The 16,725-nt window shown below is 57.6% G+C and overlaps 1 protein-coding gene across 1 annotated transcript; it reads left to right on the top strand.

Moving 5' to 3' along the window:
• Nucleotides 1-1,981: 1,981 nt before the first annotated feature.
• On the top strand, nt 1,982-7,950 carry LOC140644655 (lutropin subunit beta-like). Its single transcript, XM_072847677.1, is given in 5 exon segments — nt 1,982-2,005; nt 2,494-2,714; nt 3,923-3,953; nt 7,709-7,807; nt 7,810-7,950. Coding segments are annotated over 5 exon segments (516 nt in total).
• The last annotated feature ends 8,775 nt before the right edge of the window (nt 7,951-16,725 follow it).

Raw genomic sequence — 16,725 nt, 5'->3', positions numbered from 1 at the left:
CACCGCTCAACACGGCGCCCTCCACGCTGGGCAAAAGCCAGAACAGGGGCTAGGAGATAACAAGAAGCATCTTCCAGCCTACCTGGGCTGATGCTTCTCCTCCCTTAGGACAAGACGGCGCGAGCTTGGCTTTGCTCAAGCATTTATTGAGGGCAGAAGGTTCTGCCTGGTGCCTACAGCAACGTGGACGAGGTGTGTCCATGCCTTTGGGTGACGCTGCCCAAGGTGGGTGGTGCCTCCTCTGCATTTAGGTGCTATGGGCATCTTGATTCTCCACGAGGACTTTGATGATTGACTTGGAAGCATTGGACATGGTGGCCATGACCCTCACGTGGCCAGCGGAGACCACAACGGGCTCCTGGCACGTGCTGAGCTTGACGTGGTGGAACATGGTGTCCTTGCCAGTGCTGGCAGGTTGACCGCTATACATCCGTCTGTAGACGTTCTCCAAGCTAGTGCAGTGGGCTTTGTGCAGGGAGATCTCCATGGCAAACTCCACGTGGTAAAGATTGTAGTCGAAGGGGTTGGAGAAGAGGATGGCCAAGGTGAAGGTGTCCGCCTCGTACACCAGGACCCCCACAGACCCCCGAAAACGAAGCACGGAGTTGGTGAAACAGCAACTCTCCGTGACACCTGGGGGGATCCTGGGGCTGGGTGGGATGGAGCTGTAGCCGCTGTAGCAGTAGCTCCTGGAAGGAGAGGAGAGGAGAGGAGGAGAAGGGCTGGGGAGACCACTTGGGCTTACGAGGGAGATGGTTGAACCTCTGGGAGATTGTCCAGCCGTGGGGAGATGGTCCAATCATCGGGAGATGGTCCAACAGTGGGGAGATGTTCGGACCACAGGGAGATGATCTGACCATGGGCAGATGGTCTGACCGTGGGGAGATGGTTCAGCCCTGGGGAGATGTCTGACCCCTGGGAGATGGTCCAACAATGAGGAGATGGTCCAAAAGTGGGGAGATGATCTGACCACGGGGAGATGGTCCAAGAGTGGGGAGATGGTCCGACCACTGTGAAATGGTGCAACTACGGGGAGATGGTCCAAGAGTGGGGAGAAGGTCCAGCCGTGGGGAGATGAGCCAACCATGGGGAGACGGTCTAACCATGGGGAGATGGTTGGACCACGGGGAGATGATCCGACCATGGGGAGATGGTCCAACCATGGGGAGATGATCTGACCATGGGGAGATGATCTGACCACGGGGAGATGGTCCAACCATGGGGAGATGGTCCAAAAGTGGGGAGATGATCCGACCACGGGGAGATGGTTTAAGAGTGGGGAGATGGTCTGACCACGGGGAGATGGTCTGACCATGGGGAGATGGTTCAGCCCTGGGGAGATGGTCTGACCCCTGGGAGATGGTCCAACCATGGGGAGATGGTCCAAAAGTGGGGAGATGGTCCAACCAGGGGGAGATGGTTCAACAGTGGGGAGATGGTCTGACCATGGGGAGATGGTTCAGCCGTGGGGAGATGTCTGACCCCTGGGAGATGGTCCAACCATGGGGAGATGGTCCAAAAGTGGGGAGGTGATCTGACCACGGGGAGATAGTCCGACCACGGGGAGATTATCCAGCCGTGGGGAGATGATCTGACCACGGGGAGATGGTCCGACCACGGGGAGATTATCCAGCCGTGGGGAGATGATCTGACCACGGGGAGATGGTCCATCTTGGACCTTCTGCCTGAATCCCGGGGGGTCCCCTCCAGCCAGGGGTCCCCACCCCCTGCCCCCTCCTCGCGGCCTTACCTGGGGTTGGAGAAGGTGACGTCCTGGGTTTTGTTGGTGATCTGGATCTCCACGCTCCGCTCAAAGGGTTTCCACCCGACCTTCTGGCTCATCTCTGGGGGCTTCTCCGCAGCTCCGGGCACCTCTTGGAGAGCTGGACTCGATGCTCCTTAGGGGTTCCTTCCAACGGGAGATCTCCGACGATTCCCCGGGGGGAACGAGAAGGTTCCGGAGAGGAAGGAAATCGACGTCATGGTGGAGAAAACGGATTTCCTGGTTGAGAGAAGAGATTTTTCTGCGAGGGCCGTTATAGGGCTGGGGGGGACGACAGGGACCCGTATATCTGTGGGGCGGGGGGGGAGGGAAGGTCATGGGGACCCCCCCACTGTGGGGCAGCTGTGGGATGGGCCCACATGGCTGTGGGGCAGCTGTGGGGTTGGGGGGGTCATGGAGACCCCCCCACTGTTGGGCTGTAAGGATGCACATGGCTGTGGGGTATTTATGGGGTAGCTGTGGGGCGGAGAGGGGTCATGGGGACCCGTCACCGTGGGGCAGCTCTGGGGCTGTGGGGACCCACATGGCCGTGGGGCAGTGGGGGTCATGGGGACACCCCCCCTTTCCCTGCACTGTGGGGCAGCTGTGAGGCAGGGGGGACCCACATGGCTGTGGGACACTTATGGGGCAGCTGTGGGGTAAGGGGGGAGCTGTGAGGACCCCCCCCACCATGGGGCAGGCCCTCCTGGGTTGCCCCACATTTCCCGCAGGTGCTGGTGCTGGTGACATTGATGGGGACCCCCATGTCCTTGGGGATCCCCATAGCTATGGGGGGCCCCATAGCAGTCGGGGACCACATGGTTGTGGGGAGCCCCATGGCTTTGGGGGGCCCCATGGTTGTGGGGGGTCCTGGTCGCCCCCCGTGTCGTCCCATCAACGTGACGGTGGCCGTGGAGAAGGACGAGTGTCCCCAGTGCCTGGCCGTGACCACCAGGGGGACATGGGGACATGGGGGACGGGGGACAGGGGGGACTTAGGGGCATGGGGATGTGGGGACATGAGGTGACAGGGGGACATAGGGAGGTGGGAGGACCTGGGGGACTTAGGGGCCATGGGGCTGAGGGGCACGTGGGGACATGGGGGAACATGGGGGACGGGGGGATGTGGGGGCATGGGGGCTATGGGGGACATGGGGGTTTGGGAGACATAGGGAGTTTGGGGGCTATGGGGACATGGGGGCTATGGGGTCTGTGGGGACATGGGGGATATGGGGGATGTGGGGGCCTGGGGGACATTCGGGATGTGGGGGGCTATGGGGAGATCTAGGGGATATGGGGGGCATGGGAACATGTGGGGCTATAGGGGACATGGGGGACCTGGGGTGCTATGGTGGGCTCTGGTGGGATGTGGGGGTCATGGGGGGCCTTGGGGGACACGGCTGGACCATGGGGGATGTGGGGGACATGGGACATTCAGGGGGACACGGGGGCACATGGGGGCAGAGGGAACCCCATAGTGGGACAGAGTGGGTAGATTGGGGGGGCAGAATATTGGGGCCAAAGCAGGGATTTGGGTGCTGGGGGTGCTGGGGGCTGTATTGGGGTGCTGGGGGGGATATTTGGGAAGTGGGGATGCTGCGGGGCTGTGGGGGTGCTGGGGGCATTGGGGGTAGGGGAGTATTGGGGTGCTGGGGGATATTGGGGTGCTGGGGGTATTCAGCATTTGGGGGTGCTGGGGGATATTTGGGGTGCTGGGCAATATTTGGGGTGCTGGGGGCTATTCAGCATTTGGGGGTGCTGGGGGATATTTGGGGTGCTGGGGGGTATTTGACGTTTGGGGGTGCTGGGGGGGTACTGGGGTGCGGGGGGATATTTGGGGTTCTGGAGGGGTGCCAGGGTCAGCGTTGCGTTGAAAGTTCCTGTCACGCAGGGGGCTGAGGAGCGGCTGGGGGGGCTGTCGGCAGCCACCCATCCGAGCCAAGGCTTCCCTGCCAGAGCCCTCTCCCGCCTTCCACTGAACCCGCTCCGCAAAGCCGACGAAGGCGCCGGCGTTAATTTGACGACGTTATGAGTCCGGTCGCCTTCAGCGTCCCCAACTCCTCCGTGACGGAGTCACAAATAACGCGCCGCACCCCCCGCTCCGGCCCTGTCGCGCCAACCCTCGCGGCCACGCGTAAAGAGTCCGGGCGCCTTCAAGGAGAACGGCGGCGGGCGGATTAACGAAGAGCGCGGTTCATTGGAGCGACGGACGCGCGGGTTCGTTGCATCACCGGTGAGAAAGGCGCCGGCTGCAAAGCCCGTGCAAATACCACGAGTAGGAGGGACACCGCCGGCGACAACAACGTTGCACGATGCTAAAGCGACGCGAGGGAGATTTCGACGCTTCCCGGGGAGGCTCTTTTGGGGTAACCAAGTGGGCGCCTCTTACCCAAAGGCGCCGCGATGGCGGGGAAGAGAGGCTCAGCCGTCGCCTGGTCCCCGACGGCACCGCGGTACGCGATGGGGTCTTCCCAAAATTCGCTTTCTTTTTTTTTTTACCCTGCATTTCCCTACATTACCCCTATGCTTCCCTTCATTTCCCTGCATTTCCCTACATTTCCCCTACATTTCCCCTACATTTCCCTACATTTACCCTACATTTCCCTACATTTATGCTACACTTTACTCTACATTTCCCTGCATTTCCCCTACATTTCCCCTACATTTCCCTACATTTCACCACATTTCCCCTACATTTCCCTACATTCCCCCTACATTTCCCTACATTTCACCACATTTCCCCTACATTACCCTACATTTCCCCTACATTTCCCTACATTTCCCCTACATTTCGCTACATTTCCCTACATTTATGCTACACTTTACTCTACATTTCCCTGCATTTCGCTACATTTCCCTACATTTATGCTACACTTTACATTTCCCTGCATTTCCCCTACATTTCCCCTACATTTCCCTACATTTCACCACATTTCCTCTACATTACCCTACATTTCCCTACATTTCCTCTACATTACCCTACATTTCCCTACATTTCCCCTACATTTCCCTACATTTCACAACATTTCCCTATATTAACCTACATTTTCCCTACATTTCCCTACAGTTACCCTACATTTATGCTACACTTTACCCTACATTTCCCTACATTACCTTACATTTCCCCTACATTTCCCTACATTTCCCCTATATTACCCTACATTTCCCTACATTTACGCTACATCTTACCCTACATTTCACCCTACATTTCCCTACATTTCCCTACATTTACCCTATATTACCCTACATTTCCCTACATTTCACCACATTTCCCCTACATTACCCTACATTACCCTACATTACCCTACATTTCCCCTACATTTCCCTACATTTCCCTACATTTCCCCTATGTTACCCTACATTTCCCAACATTTCCCTACATTTACCCTATATTTCCCTACATTTCCCTACATTTCCCTACATTTCCCTACATTCACCCTACATTCACCCTACATTTCCCCTACATTTCCCCTACATTTCACAACATTTCCCTATATTAACCTACATTTTCCCTACATTTCCCTACAGTTACCCTACATTTATGCTACACTTTACCCTACATTACCCTACATTACCCTACATTACCCTACATTTCCCCTACATTTCCCTACATTTCCCTACATTTCCCCTACATTTCCCTACATTTCCCTACATTTACGCTACATCTTACCCTACATTTCCCCTACATTTCCCTACATTTCCCCTACATTTCCCTACATTTACTCTACATCTTACCCTACATTTCCCCTACATTTCCCTACATTTCCCCTACATTTCCCTACATTTACGCTACATCTTACCCTACATTTCCCTACATTTCCCCTATGTTTCCCTACATTTCCCAACATTAAACTACATTTCCCCTACATTTCCCTACAGTTACCCTACATTACCCTACATTTCCCCTACATTTCCCTACATTCACCCTACATTACCCTACATTTCCCTGTTTCCCTCCATTACCCTACATTTCCCCTACATTTCCCTACATTTCCCCTACATTTACGCTACATCTTACCCTACATTTCCCCTACATTTCCCTACATTTCCCTTACATTTCCCTACATTTCTCTACATTTCCCTACATTTACGCTACATCTTACCCTACATTCCCCCTACATTTCCCTATATTTCCCGTATATTACCCTACATTTTCCTACATTTACGCTACATCTTACCCTATATTTCCCCTACATTTCACCCTACATTTCCCCTACATTTCCCTATATTACCCTATATTTCCCTACATTTCACCACATTTCCCCTACATTACCCTACATTTCCCTGCATTTCCCCTACATTTCCCTACATTTCACCACATTTCCCCTACATTACCCTACATTTCCCCTACATTTCCCTACATTTCCCCTACATTTCCCTACATTTCCCTACATTTCCACTATGTTACCCTACATTTCCCAACATTTCCCTACATTCACCCTACATTTCCCTACATTTCCCCTACATTTCCCTACATTTCCCCTACATTTCCCTACATTTCACAACATTTCCCTATATTAACCTATATTTCCCCTACATTTCCCCTACATTTCCCTACATTTATGCTACATCTTACCCTACATTTCCCCTACATTTCCCTACATTTCCCCTACATTCCCCTACATTCCCCTACATTTCCCTACATTTCTCTACATTTCCCTACATTTCCCCTACATTTCCCTACATTCCCCCTATATTTCCCAACATGTCCCCTAAATTTCCCTACATTTCCCCTACATTTCCCTACATTTCACAACATTTCCCTATATTAACCTACATTTCCCCTACATTTCCCTACAGTTACCCTACATTTATGCTACACTTTACCCTACATTTCCCTACATTTACCCTACATTTCCCTACATTTACTCTACATCTTACCCTACATTTCCCCTACATTTCCCCTACATTTCCATACATTTCCCCTACATTACCCTACATTTCCCTACATTTATGCTACATCTTACCGTACATTTCCCTACATTTCCCCTACATTTCCCTACATTCACCCTACATTTCCCTACATTTCCCCTACGTTTCCCTACATTTCCCAACATTAACCTACATTTCCCCTACATTTCCCGACAGTTACCCTACATTTCCCGTACATTTCCCCTAAATTTCCCTACATTTACCCTACATTTCCCTACATTTCCCTACATTTCCCTACATTTCCCTACATTTCCCTCCATTACCCTACATTTCCTCTATATTTCCCTACATTTCACCCTACATTTCTCCTACATTTCCCTACTTTACCCTACATTTCCCTACAGTTACCCTACATTTCCCTACATTTCCCCTACATTTCCTTACATTTCCCCTACATTTCCCTACATGTCCCCTACATTTACCCATTCTTCGCTATTTTTCCCCTTTCAGGTGGAGCTTGAGTGACTCCCGTCATGCTCACCTCTGTTTGGAATTGGTGTCAACTCTTCTCGCTTCGCTTTTCAAGGTAGAAACCAGGAAAACGCAGAGCGCGAGCTGCGTGAGGGGCGGTCGCACCTTGGGGGCGGGTAGCTTTTGGATGGCGGTGTGTTTTGGTATTCTAACGCTGTTATACCGAGCAGAGTTCACCAAAAGGACGGCATTTTGTCAAAAACGCGACAGGCTGTCGGCCCAAGATAGCGAATATTCGCCTTAGCAGCCCCACGACGCCTTCCAGCTCCCGGATGATCGCGGCGCCCGCCCGCGGGGTCTCCACGCCGCTCCACCCTCCGGGCAGTTCCCCTCGGAGCCAACGCACCGAGTTCCCCGGCGTTGCCGACGCCGAAGGCCGCAGCCCCGGGGAAGGTGGAGTGGATTCCTTGCACGGCAGCCGCGCTCCACCCGGGAAGCTGCTTCAGTCCCGCGCCGTACCCAAAACCGCGAATGTCAGATTCACGTCGACGTCACCTCCAGCAATTATTCCACGGTCACTTGACCACCCGTTGCCCACCCCCAGGAGCCGGTGTACCGCAGCCCCCTGGGCGCCCCGTCTCAGGCAGCCTGTACCTATTTCGGGGTGCGCTACGGGCGGTGGGTGCTGGGGGGCTGCCCCTCCACGCCAGGACCGACCCCGGCGTCACCGTCCCGGTGGCCCTGGGCTGCCGCTGCGGCCGCTGCTCCGTGGCCACGGCCGACTGCACCGTCGCCGGATTGGGCCCCGCCTTCTGCGGAGCCCCGGGGGGGTTCGGGGGGCAATAAAGTCCCCCCAGCAGCTCCTGACGGCGCCTCTTGTCTTTGATGTGTGGGGGGACCCCCCCAAACTTGGGGATCCCAACCTTGGGGACCCTCGGAAACACCCCTGGAGACCCCTAACCGTGGGGACCCCCAACTTGGAGACTCTCAACCTAGGGACCCCAACCTAGGGACCCCGACCTTGGGGACCCCAGACCTTGAGGACCCCTGACCTTGGGGACCCCCAGACCTTGGAGAAACCACCCTCCTCTTCCTCACCGCTCAACACGGCGCCCTCCACGCTGGGCAAAAGCCAGAACAGGGGCTAGGAGATAACAAGAAGCATCTTCCAGCCTACCTGGGCTGATGCTTCTCCTCCCTTAGGACAAGACGGCGCGAGCTTGGCTTTGCTCAAGCGTTTATTGAGGGCAGAAGGTTCTGCCTGGTGCCTACAGCAACGTGGACGAGGTGTGTCCATGCCTTTGGGTGACGCTGCCCAAGGTGGGTGGTGCCTCCTCTGCATTTAGGTGCAATGGGCATCTTGATTCTCCACGATGACTTTGACGATTGAGTTGCAAGCATTGGACATGGTGGCCGTGACCCTCATGTGGCCAGCAGAGACCACAACGGGCTCCTGGCACGCGCTGAGCTTGACGCGGTGGAACATGGTGTCCTTGCCAGTGCTGGCAGGTTGAGCACTATACATCTGGGTGTAGACGTTCTCCAAGCTGCCGAGATGGGCTTTGTGCGGGGAGATCTCCATGGCAAGCTCCATGTAGAAAATATTGTAGTTGAAAGGGTTGGAGAAGAGGATGGCCAAGGTGAAGGTGTCCGCCTCGTACACCAGGACCCCCACGCACCCCCGAAAATGGAGCACGGAGTTGGTGAAACAGCAACTCTCCGTGACACCTGGGGGGATCCTGGGGCTGGGTGGGATGGAGCTGTAGCCGCTGTAGCAGTAGCTCCTGGAAGGAGAGGAGAGGAGAGGAGAGGAGGAGAAGGGCTGGGGAGACCACTTGGGCTTACGAGGGAGATGGTTGAACCCCTGGGAGATTTTCCAACCATGGGATGATGGTCAAAATGTTGAGAGGTGGTCCAAAAGTGGGGAGATGATCTGACCACGGGGAGGTGGTCCGACCACGGGGAGATTATCCAGCCGTGGGGAGATGATCTGACCACGGGGAGATGGTCCATCTTGGACCTTCTGCCTGAATCCCGGGGGGTCCCCTCCAGCCAGGGGTCCCCACCCCCTGCCCCCTCCTCGCGGCCTTACCTGGGGTTGGAGAAGGTGACGTCCTGGGTTTTGTTGGCGATCTGGATCTCCACGCTCCGCTCAAAGGGTTTCCACACGAACTTCTGGCTCATCTCTGGGGGCTTCTCCGCAGCTCCGGGCACCTCTTGGAGAGCTGGACTCGATGCTCCTTAGGGGTTCCTTCCAACGGGAGATCTCCGACGATTCCCCGGGGGGAAGAAGAACGTTTCGGAGCAGAGGAAAATCCACGTCGTGGTTGAGAAAATGGACTTCCTGGTAACGCCTGGGCAAAGTCCCTCCTTGAACGTGATGATCTTTCCGGGTCCGTATCTCCAGATATCCAAAGTCCTCGCCCAGGCACGGTGTGTTTGTGTCACTGTTATGACACGAAGGTGTTGGATTTGATGAAGAAAAAACCCTTTTTGTGTACTCCCGGCCTCTCCAAATCCTCCGTGGTGGGATGATGTACAAAACGAGGGCCCAAAACCCCAATGAAGTCTTCGGGTGCCACACGCTTTGCGGTGGCCCGGCCGTGGTGTCACCAACAGGATCCATGCCTGGTCCCAGCGGGGACAAGAAATGTCCCCTGGGACAATCAGCCCCGCGGGAGGGGGATGGCCAAGGGTCCGGCGATTTGTAGGAGAACAAATGGGTGAAGGTTTGAATCGACGCCTCCACCCAGGTCCCCCCCTCGCTCGGTGGTGGCACCTACGCTCTCGGAAAGCCACGCGCAACCCACGGTGTTCAACGCCCGTGAACGTCGCCTACAGTCGCCGCTTCTCCTTCAACATTCAGGGCCACCGTGGGCATTTCGCCCACCAGCAACGGGGACCTAAAGGGAATCTGCGGCGGTCGGGGGCTTCCTGGGAAACCCTGGCCATCGAGTTGTCCCCCCCAAGGACCCCAGGGTGACCTCCACCTTGCTCCTCTCCTAGAGATGTCCGGCTCTGCTGACGGTCCCTTCCGATGGGGGCAGGGCCGGTGGGTCACCTTCTGGCGTTGCCCACCTTGCTTGCCCAAGAGCTTCTGGGCTGCCACTGTCCCCCAAGAGTGGCAGAGCAACACCGGGTTCCTCCAGCCCTCGCCAACCTGACCTTGAACCCGGGTTCCTTCCCAGAACCTTGCCCAGATCCAAGGCTCTCTCCTGGATCCCGGGTTCCCTCCCAGATCCAAGCTTCCTTCCCAGGTCCAAGGTTCCCTCCTGGATCCCGGGATCCCTCCCAGATCCAAGGTTCCCTCCCAGATCCAAGACTTTTTCCCAGATCCCAGGTTCTGTCCCGGGTCCAAGGCTCTCTCCTGGGTCCCAGGTTCCCTCCCAGATCCAAGCTTCCTTCCCAGGTCCAAGGTTCCCTCCCAGATCCTGTGATCCCTCCCAGATCCAAGCTTCCTTCCAGGTCCAAGGTTCCCTCCCGGATCCTGTGATCCCTCCCAGATCCAAGGTTCCTTCCCAGGTCCAAGGTTCCTTCCCAGATCCAAGACTCTTTCCCAGATCCCAGGTTCCGTCCCGGGTCCAAGTTTCCCTCCCAGATCCCGTGATCCCTCCCAGATCCAAGCTTCCTTCCCAGGTCCAAGGTTCCCTCCCGGATCCCGTGATCCCTCCCAGATCCAAGGTTCCTTCCCAGGTCCAAGGTTCCCTCCTGGATCCCGGGATCCCTCCCAGATCCAAGGTTCCTCCCCAGGTACAAGGTTCCCTCCCAGATCCCGTGATCCCTCCCAGATCCAAGCTTCCTTCCCAGGTCCAAGGTTCCCTCCTGGATCCCGGGTTCCCTCCAGATCCAAGCTTCCTTCCCAGGTCCAAGGTTCCCTCCTGGATCCCGGGATCCCTCCCAGATCCAAGGTTCCTTCCCAGGTCCAAGGTTCCCTCCCAGATCCCGGGATCCCTCCCAGATCCAAGGTTCCTTCCCAGGTACAAGGTTCCCTCCCGGATCCTGTGATCCCTCCCAGATCCAAGCTTCCTTCCCAGGTCCAAGGTTCCCTCCTGGATCCCGGGATCCCTCCCAGATCCAAGGTTCCTTCCCAGGTCCAAGACTCTTTCCCAGATCCCAGGTTCCGTCCCGGGTCCAAGTTTCCCTCCCAGATCCCGTGATCCCTCCCAGATCCAAGCTTCCTTCCCAGGTCCAAGGTTCCCTCCTGGATCCCGGGATCCCTCCCAGATCCAAGCTTCCTTCCCAGGTCCAAGGTTCCCTCCTGGATCCCGGGATCCCTCCCAGATCCAAGCTTCCTTCCCAGGTCCAAGGTTCCTTCCCAGATCCCAGGTTCTGTCCCAGGTCCAAGTTTCCCTCCCAGATCCCATGATCCCTCCCAGATCCAAGCTTCCTTCCCAGGTCCAAGGTTCCCTCCCGGATCCCGTGATCCCTCCCAGATCCAAGGTTCCTCCCCAGGTACAAGGTTCCCTCCCAGATCCAAGGTTCCTTCCCAGGTCCAAGGTTCCTTCCCAGATCCCAGGTTCTGTCCCGGGTCCAAGGCTCTCTCCCGGATCCCGGGTTCCCTCCCAGATCCAAGCTTCCTTCCCAGGTCCAAGGTTCCCTCCCCGATCCCGGGATCCCTCTCAGACCACAGAACCATTAAGGTCGGAAAACACCTCCAGGATCATCCGCTCCAACCGTCAACCCACCACCTCCACGCCCACCAAACCACGTCCCGGAGCGCCGCGTCTACGCGTTTTCTGAGCTCCTCCAGGGACGGCGACTCCACCACTTCCCTGGGCGGCCCGGTCCAAGGCTCGACCGCCCTCCCAGCGAAGAAATTCTTCCCCGTATCCAACCGAAACCTCTCCTGACGCAACCGGAGGCCGTTTCCTCTCGTCCTACCTCGTTACTCGGGAGAAGAGGCCGACCCCCACCTCGCTGCACCCTCCTTTCCGGGAGCCGTAGAGAGCCAGGAGGCCTCCCCTCCGCTTCTCCAGACCAAACAACCCCCAGGTCCCTCAGCCGCTCCTGGTGGCCTCGGGTCTCCAGACCCTTCCCCACCTCCGTTGCCCTTCTCCGGACGCGCTCCAGCCCCTCAACGTCTCTCGTGGAGCGGGGGGGGGGCCCCAAAACCGAACGCGGCATTCGAGGTGCGGCCTTCACCAGTGCCCAGAGCAGGGGGACGATCGCCGCCCCGGTCCCGCTGGCCACACGACTTCTCGTACGAGCCAGGATGCCGTTGGGCTTCTTGGCCACCTGGGCACGCTGCTGGCTCACGTTCAGGCGGCCGTCGACCGGCACCCCCAGGTCCTGCTCCACCAGGCAGCTTTCCAGCCGCCCTCCCCCACGGCCGCAGGGGGGCGTGGGGTTGGGGCCCCCGCGCAGGACCCGGCCCTGGGCCTTGCTGAACCTCACGCAATTGGCCCCGGCCCATGGATCCGGCCTGGCCAGGTCCCTCTGCAGAGGCTTCCTCCCCTCCAGCAGAGCGACGCTGCCGCCCAGCTTGGTGGCCAATGCTCCCACCCAACTTGGTGGCCAACGCTGCCGCCCAGCTTGGTGACCAATGCTCCCACCCAACTTGGTGACCAATGCTCCTGCCCAACTTGGTGGCCAACGTTCCCGCCCAACTTGGTGACCAACGCTGCCGCCCAACTTGGTGGCCAATGCTCCCGCCCAACTTGGTGGCCAACACTGCTGCCCAACTTGGTGGCCAACACTCCCGCCCAACTTGGTGGCCAACACTCCCGCCCAATTTGGTGGCCAACACTCCCGCCCAATTTGGTGGCCAAAGCTCCCACCCAACTTGGTGGCCAAAGCTCCCACCCAACTTGGTGGCCAAAGCTCCCACCCAACTTGGTGACCAATGCTCCTGCCCAACTTGGTGGCCAACGCTGCCGCCCAACTTGGTGGCCAACGCTCCCGCCCAGCTTGGTGGCCAACGCTGCCGCCCAGCTTGGTGGCCAACACTGCTGCCCAACTTGGTGGCCAACACTCCCGCCCAACTTGGTGGCCAACACTCCCGCCCAATTTGGTGGCCAAAGCTCCCACCCAACTTGGTGGCCAAAGCTCCCACCCAACTTGGTGACCAACGCTCCCGCCCAACTTGGTGGCCAACGCTCCCGCCCAACTTGGTGGCCAACGCTGCCGCCCAGCTTGGTGGCCAACGCTGCCGCCCAGCTTGGTGGCCAAAGCTCCCACCCAACTTGGTGGCCAAAGCTCCCACCCAACTTGGTGGCCAATGCTCCCACCCAACTTGGTGACCAACGCTGCCGCCCAACTTGGTGACCAACGCTCCCGCCCAGCTTGGTCACCAATGCTCCCACCCAACTTGGTGGCCAACGTTCCCACCCAACTTGGTGGCCAATGCTCCCGCCCAACTTGGTGGCCAACGCTCCCGCCCAACTTGGTGGCCAACGCTCCTGCCCAACTTGGTGGCCAATGCTCCCACCCAACTTGGTGGCCAACGCTCCCGCCCAGCTTGGTGTTGTCTCCAAACTGACTGAGGGTGCTCTCGATCCCCTCGTCCAGCTCATCGATGAAGACATTAAACAAGACTGGCCCCAAAGCTGAGCCCTGGGGACACCGCTTGTGACCGGCCACCGACCGCTCTCCGGGCTCGGCCATCCAGCCAGTTCGTTGCCCAGCGAAGCGTACGCCCGGCCAAGGCGTGAGCAGCCAGTTTCTCCGGGAGAAGCCCGCGGGAGACGGTGCCGAAGGCTTTGCTCAAGTCCTTGGCGGCCGCCCGGTCCTGGGAGGAGATCAGCTTGGTCAAGCAGGACCTGCCCTCCATGCAGCCACGCCGACGGGGCCGGATCCCCTGCGCGTGCCCGGCGAGCGCACTCAAGGTGATCCGCTCCGTAATTTTCCCCGGCGCCGAGGTCAGGCCGACCGGCCTGTGGCTCCCCGGATCCTCCTTCCGGCCCTGCTTGGAGATGGGCGTCACAAGATCCAAGGTTCCTTCCCAGATCCCAGATTTTTTTCCCGCATCCCAGGCTCCCTTGTGGATCCCAGGTTCCCTTGTGGATCCCAGGCTCCCTTGTGGATCCCAGGCTCCCTCCCACATCCCAGGTTACTTCCCAGATCCCAGATTCTTTCCCAGATCCCAGGTTCTGTCCTGGATCCAAGGTTCCCTCCTGGACCCCAGGATCCCTCCCAGATCCAAGATTTTTTTCCCGGATCCCAGGTTCCCTCGTGGATCCCAGGCTCCCTCCCAGATACGAGGATCCCTCCCGCATCCCGGGTTACTTCCCAGATCCCAGATTCTTTCCCAGATCCCAGGTTCTGTCCTGGATCCAAGGTTCCTTCCCGGACCCCAGGATCCCTCCCAGATCCAAGGTTCCTTCCCAGATCCCAGATTTTTTTCCCGGATCCCAGGTTCCCTCGTGGATCCCACGTTCCCTCTTGGATCCGAGGTTCCCTCCCACATCCCAGGTTACTTCCCAGATCCCAGATTCTTTCCCAGATCCCAGGTTCTGTCCTGGATCCAAGGTTCCTTCCCAGATCCCAGGATCCCTCCCAGATCCAGGGTTCCCTCCCAGATTCTTTCCCAGACCCAACGTTCCCTCCCAGATCCCTTCTCAGATCCCACGTTCCCTCTTGGATCCGAGGTTCCCTCCCGCATCCCAGGTTACTTCCCAGATCCCAGATTCTTTCCCAGATCCCAGGTTCTGTCCTGGATCCAAGGTTCCCTCCTGGACCCCAGGATCCCTCCCAGATCCAAGATTTTTTTCCTGGATCCCAGGTTCCCTCGTGGATCCCAGGCTCCCTCCCAGATACGAGGATCCCTCCCACATCCCGGGTTACTTCCCAGATCCCAGATTCTTTCCCAGATCCCAGGTTCTGTCCTGGATCCAAGGTTCCTTCCCGGACCCCAGGATCCCTCCCAGATCCAAGGTTCCTTCCCAGATCCAAGATTTTTTTCCCGGATCCCAGGTTCCCTCGTGGATCCCACGTTCCCTCTTGGATCCGAGGTTCCCTCCCACATCCCGGGTTACTTCCCAGATCCCAGATTCTTTCCCAGATCCCAGGTTCTGTCCTGGATCCAAGGTTCCCTCCCAGATCCCAGGATCCCTCCCAGATCCAGGGTTCCCTCCCAGATTCTTTCCCAGACCCAACGTTCCCTCCCAGATCCCTTCTCAGATCCCACGTTCCCTCTTGGATCCGAGGATCCCTCCCACATCCCGGGTTACTTCCCAGATCCCAGATTCTTTCCCAGATCCCAGGTTCTGTCCTGGATCCAAGGTTCCTTCCTGGACCCCAGGATCCCTCCCAGATCCAAGGTTCCTTCCCAGATCCCAGATTTTTTTCCCGGATCCCAGGTTCCCTCGTGGATCCCAGGCTCCCTCCCAGATACGAGGATCCCTCCCACATCCTGGGTTACTTTCCAGATCCAAAGTTCCCTCTGGGATCCAAGGCTCCTTCCCAGATCCCAGATTCTTTCCCAAGCCCCAGGTTCCCTCCCAGATCCCAGGATCCCTCCCAGATCCAGGGTTCCCTCCCAGATTCTTTCCCAGACCCAACGTTCCCTCCCAGATCCCTTCTCAGATCCCACGTTCCCTCTTGGATCCGAGGTTCCCTCCCACATCCCGGGTTACTTCCCAGATCCCAGATTCTTTCCCAGATCCCAGGTTCTGTCCTGGATCCAAGGTTCCCTCCCAGACCCCAGGTCCCCTCCCAGATCCCAGGTTCCTTCCCAGATCCCAGATTTTTTTCCCAGATCCCAGGTTCACTCCCACATCCAGGGTTCCCTCCTGGATCCAAGGTTCCTTCCCAGATCCCAGATTCTCTCAGAGATCCATGGATTCCTCCCAGATCTCACGTTCTTTCTCATATCCCAGGTTCCCTCCCCGATCCCACATTCCCTCCTGGATCCAAGGTTCCCTCTTGGATCCTAGATTCTTTCACAGATCCACGGACCCCTCCCAGATCCCAGGTTCCCTCCCAGATCCCAGGATCCCTCCCAGATCCCAGGTTCCTTCCCAGAACCCGGATTTTTTCCTGGGTCCCAGGTTCCCTCCCAGATTCCAGCTTCACTGCCAGATCCCAGGATCCTTCCCTGATCCCAGGTTCCCTCCCAGGTCCCACATTCTGTCACAGATCCCAGGTTGCCTCCCAGATCCAAGGATCCCTCCCAGATCCAGGGTTCTCTCCAAGATTCTTTCCAGACCCAACGTTCCCTCCCAGACCCCAGATTCCTTCCCAGATCCCAGGATCCCTCCCAGATCCAGGGTTCCCTCCCAGATCCCACATTTTTTCAGAGATCCCAGGTTCCTTCCCAGATCCCAGGCTCCCTCCCAGATCCCAGGTTATTCCCGGATCCCAGGTTTTCTCCCAGATCCCAGGTCCCCTCCCAGATCCCAGGATCCCTCCCGGATCCCACATATTTTCACAGATCCCAGGTTCCTTCCCGGATTCCAGGCTCCCTCCTGGACCCCAGGCTCCCTCCCAGATCCCAGGTTATTCCCAGATCCCAGGATCCCTCCCGGATCCAAGATTCCCCGGATCCCAAGCTCCCTCCCAGATACGAGGATCCCTCCCAGACCCCAGGATCCCTCCTGGATCCAAGGTTCCCTCCCAGATCCCATGCTCCCCCCCTGGATCCCAGGCTCCCTCCCGGATCCCAGGCTCCCTCCCGGATCCCAG

The sequence above is a fragment of the Ciconia boyciana genome, chromosome 28 (assembly GCF_034638445.1).
Source record: "Ciconia boyciana chromosome 28, ASM3463844v1, whole genome shotgun sequence".
Lineage (NCBI taxonomy): Eukaryota > Metazoa > Chordata > Aves > Ciconiiformes > Ciconiidae > Ciconia > Ciconia boyciana.
Note: the sequence above shows the minus strand (reverse complement) of the source record. Positions and strands in the feature narration are given on the sequence as shown.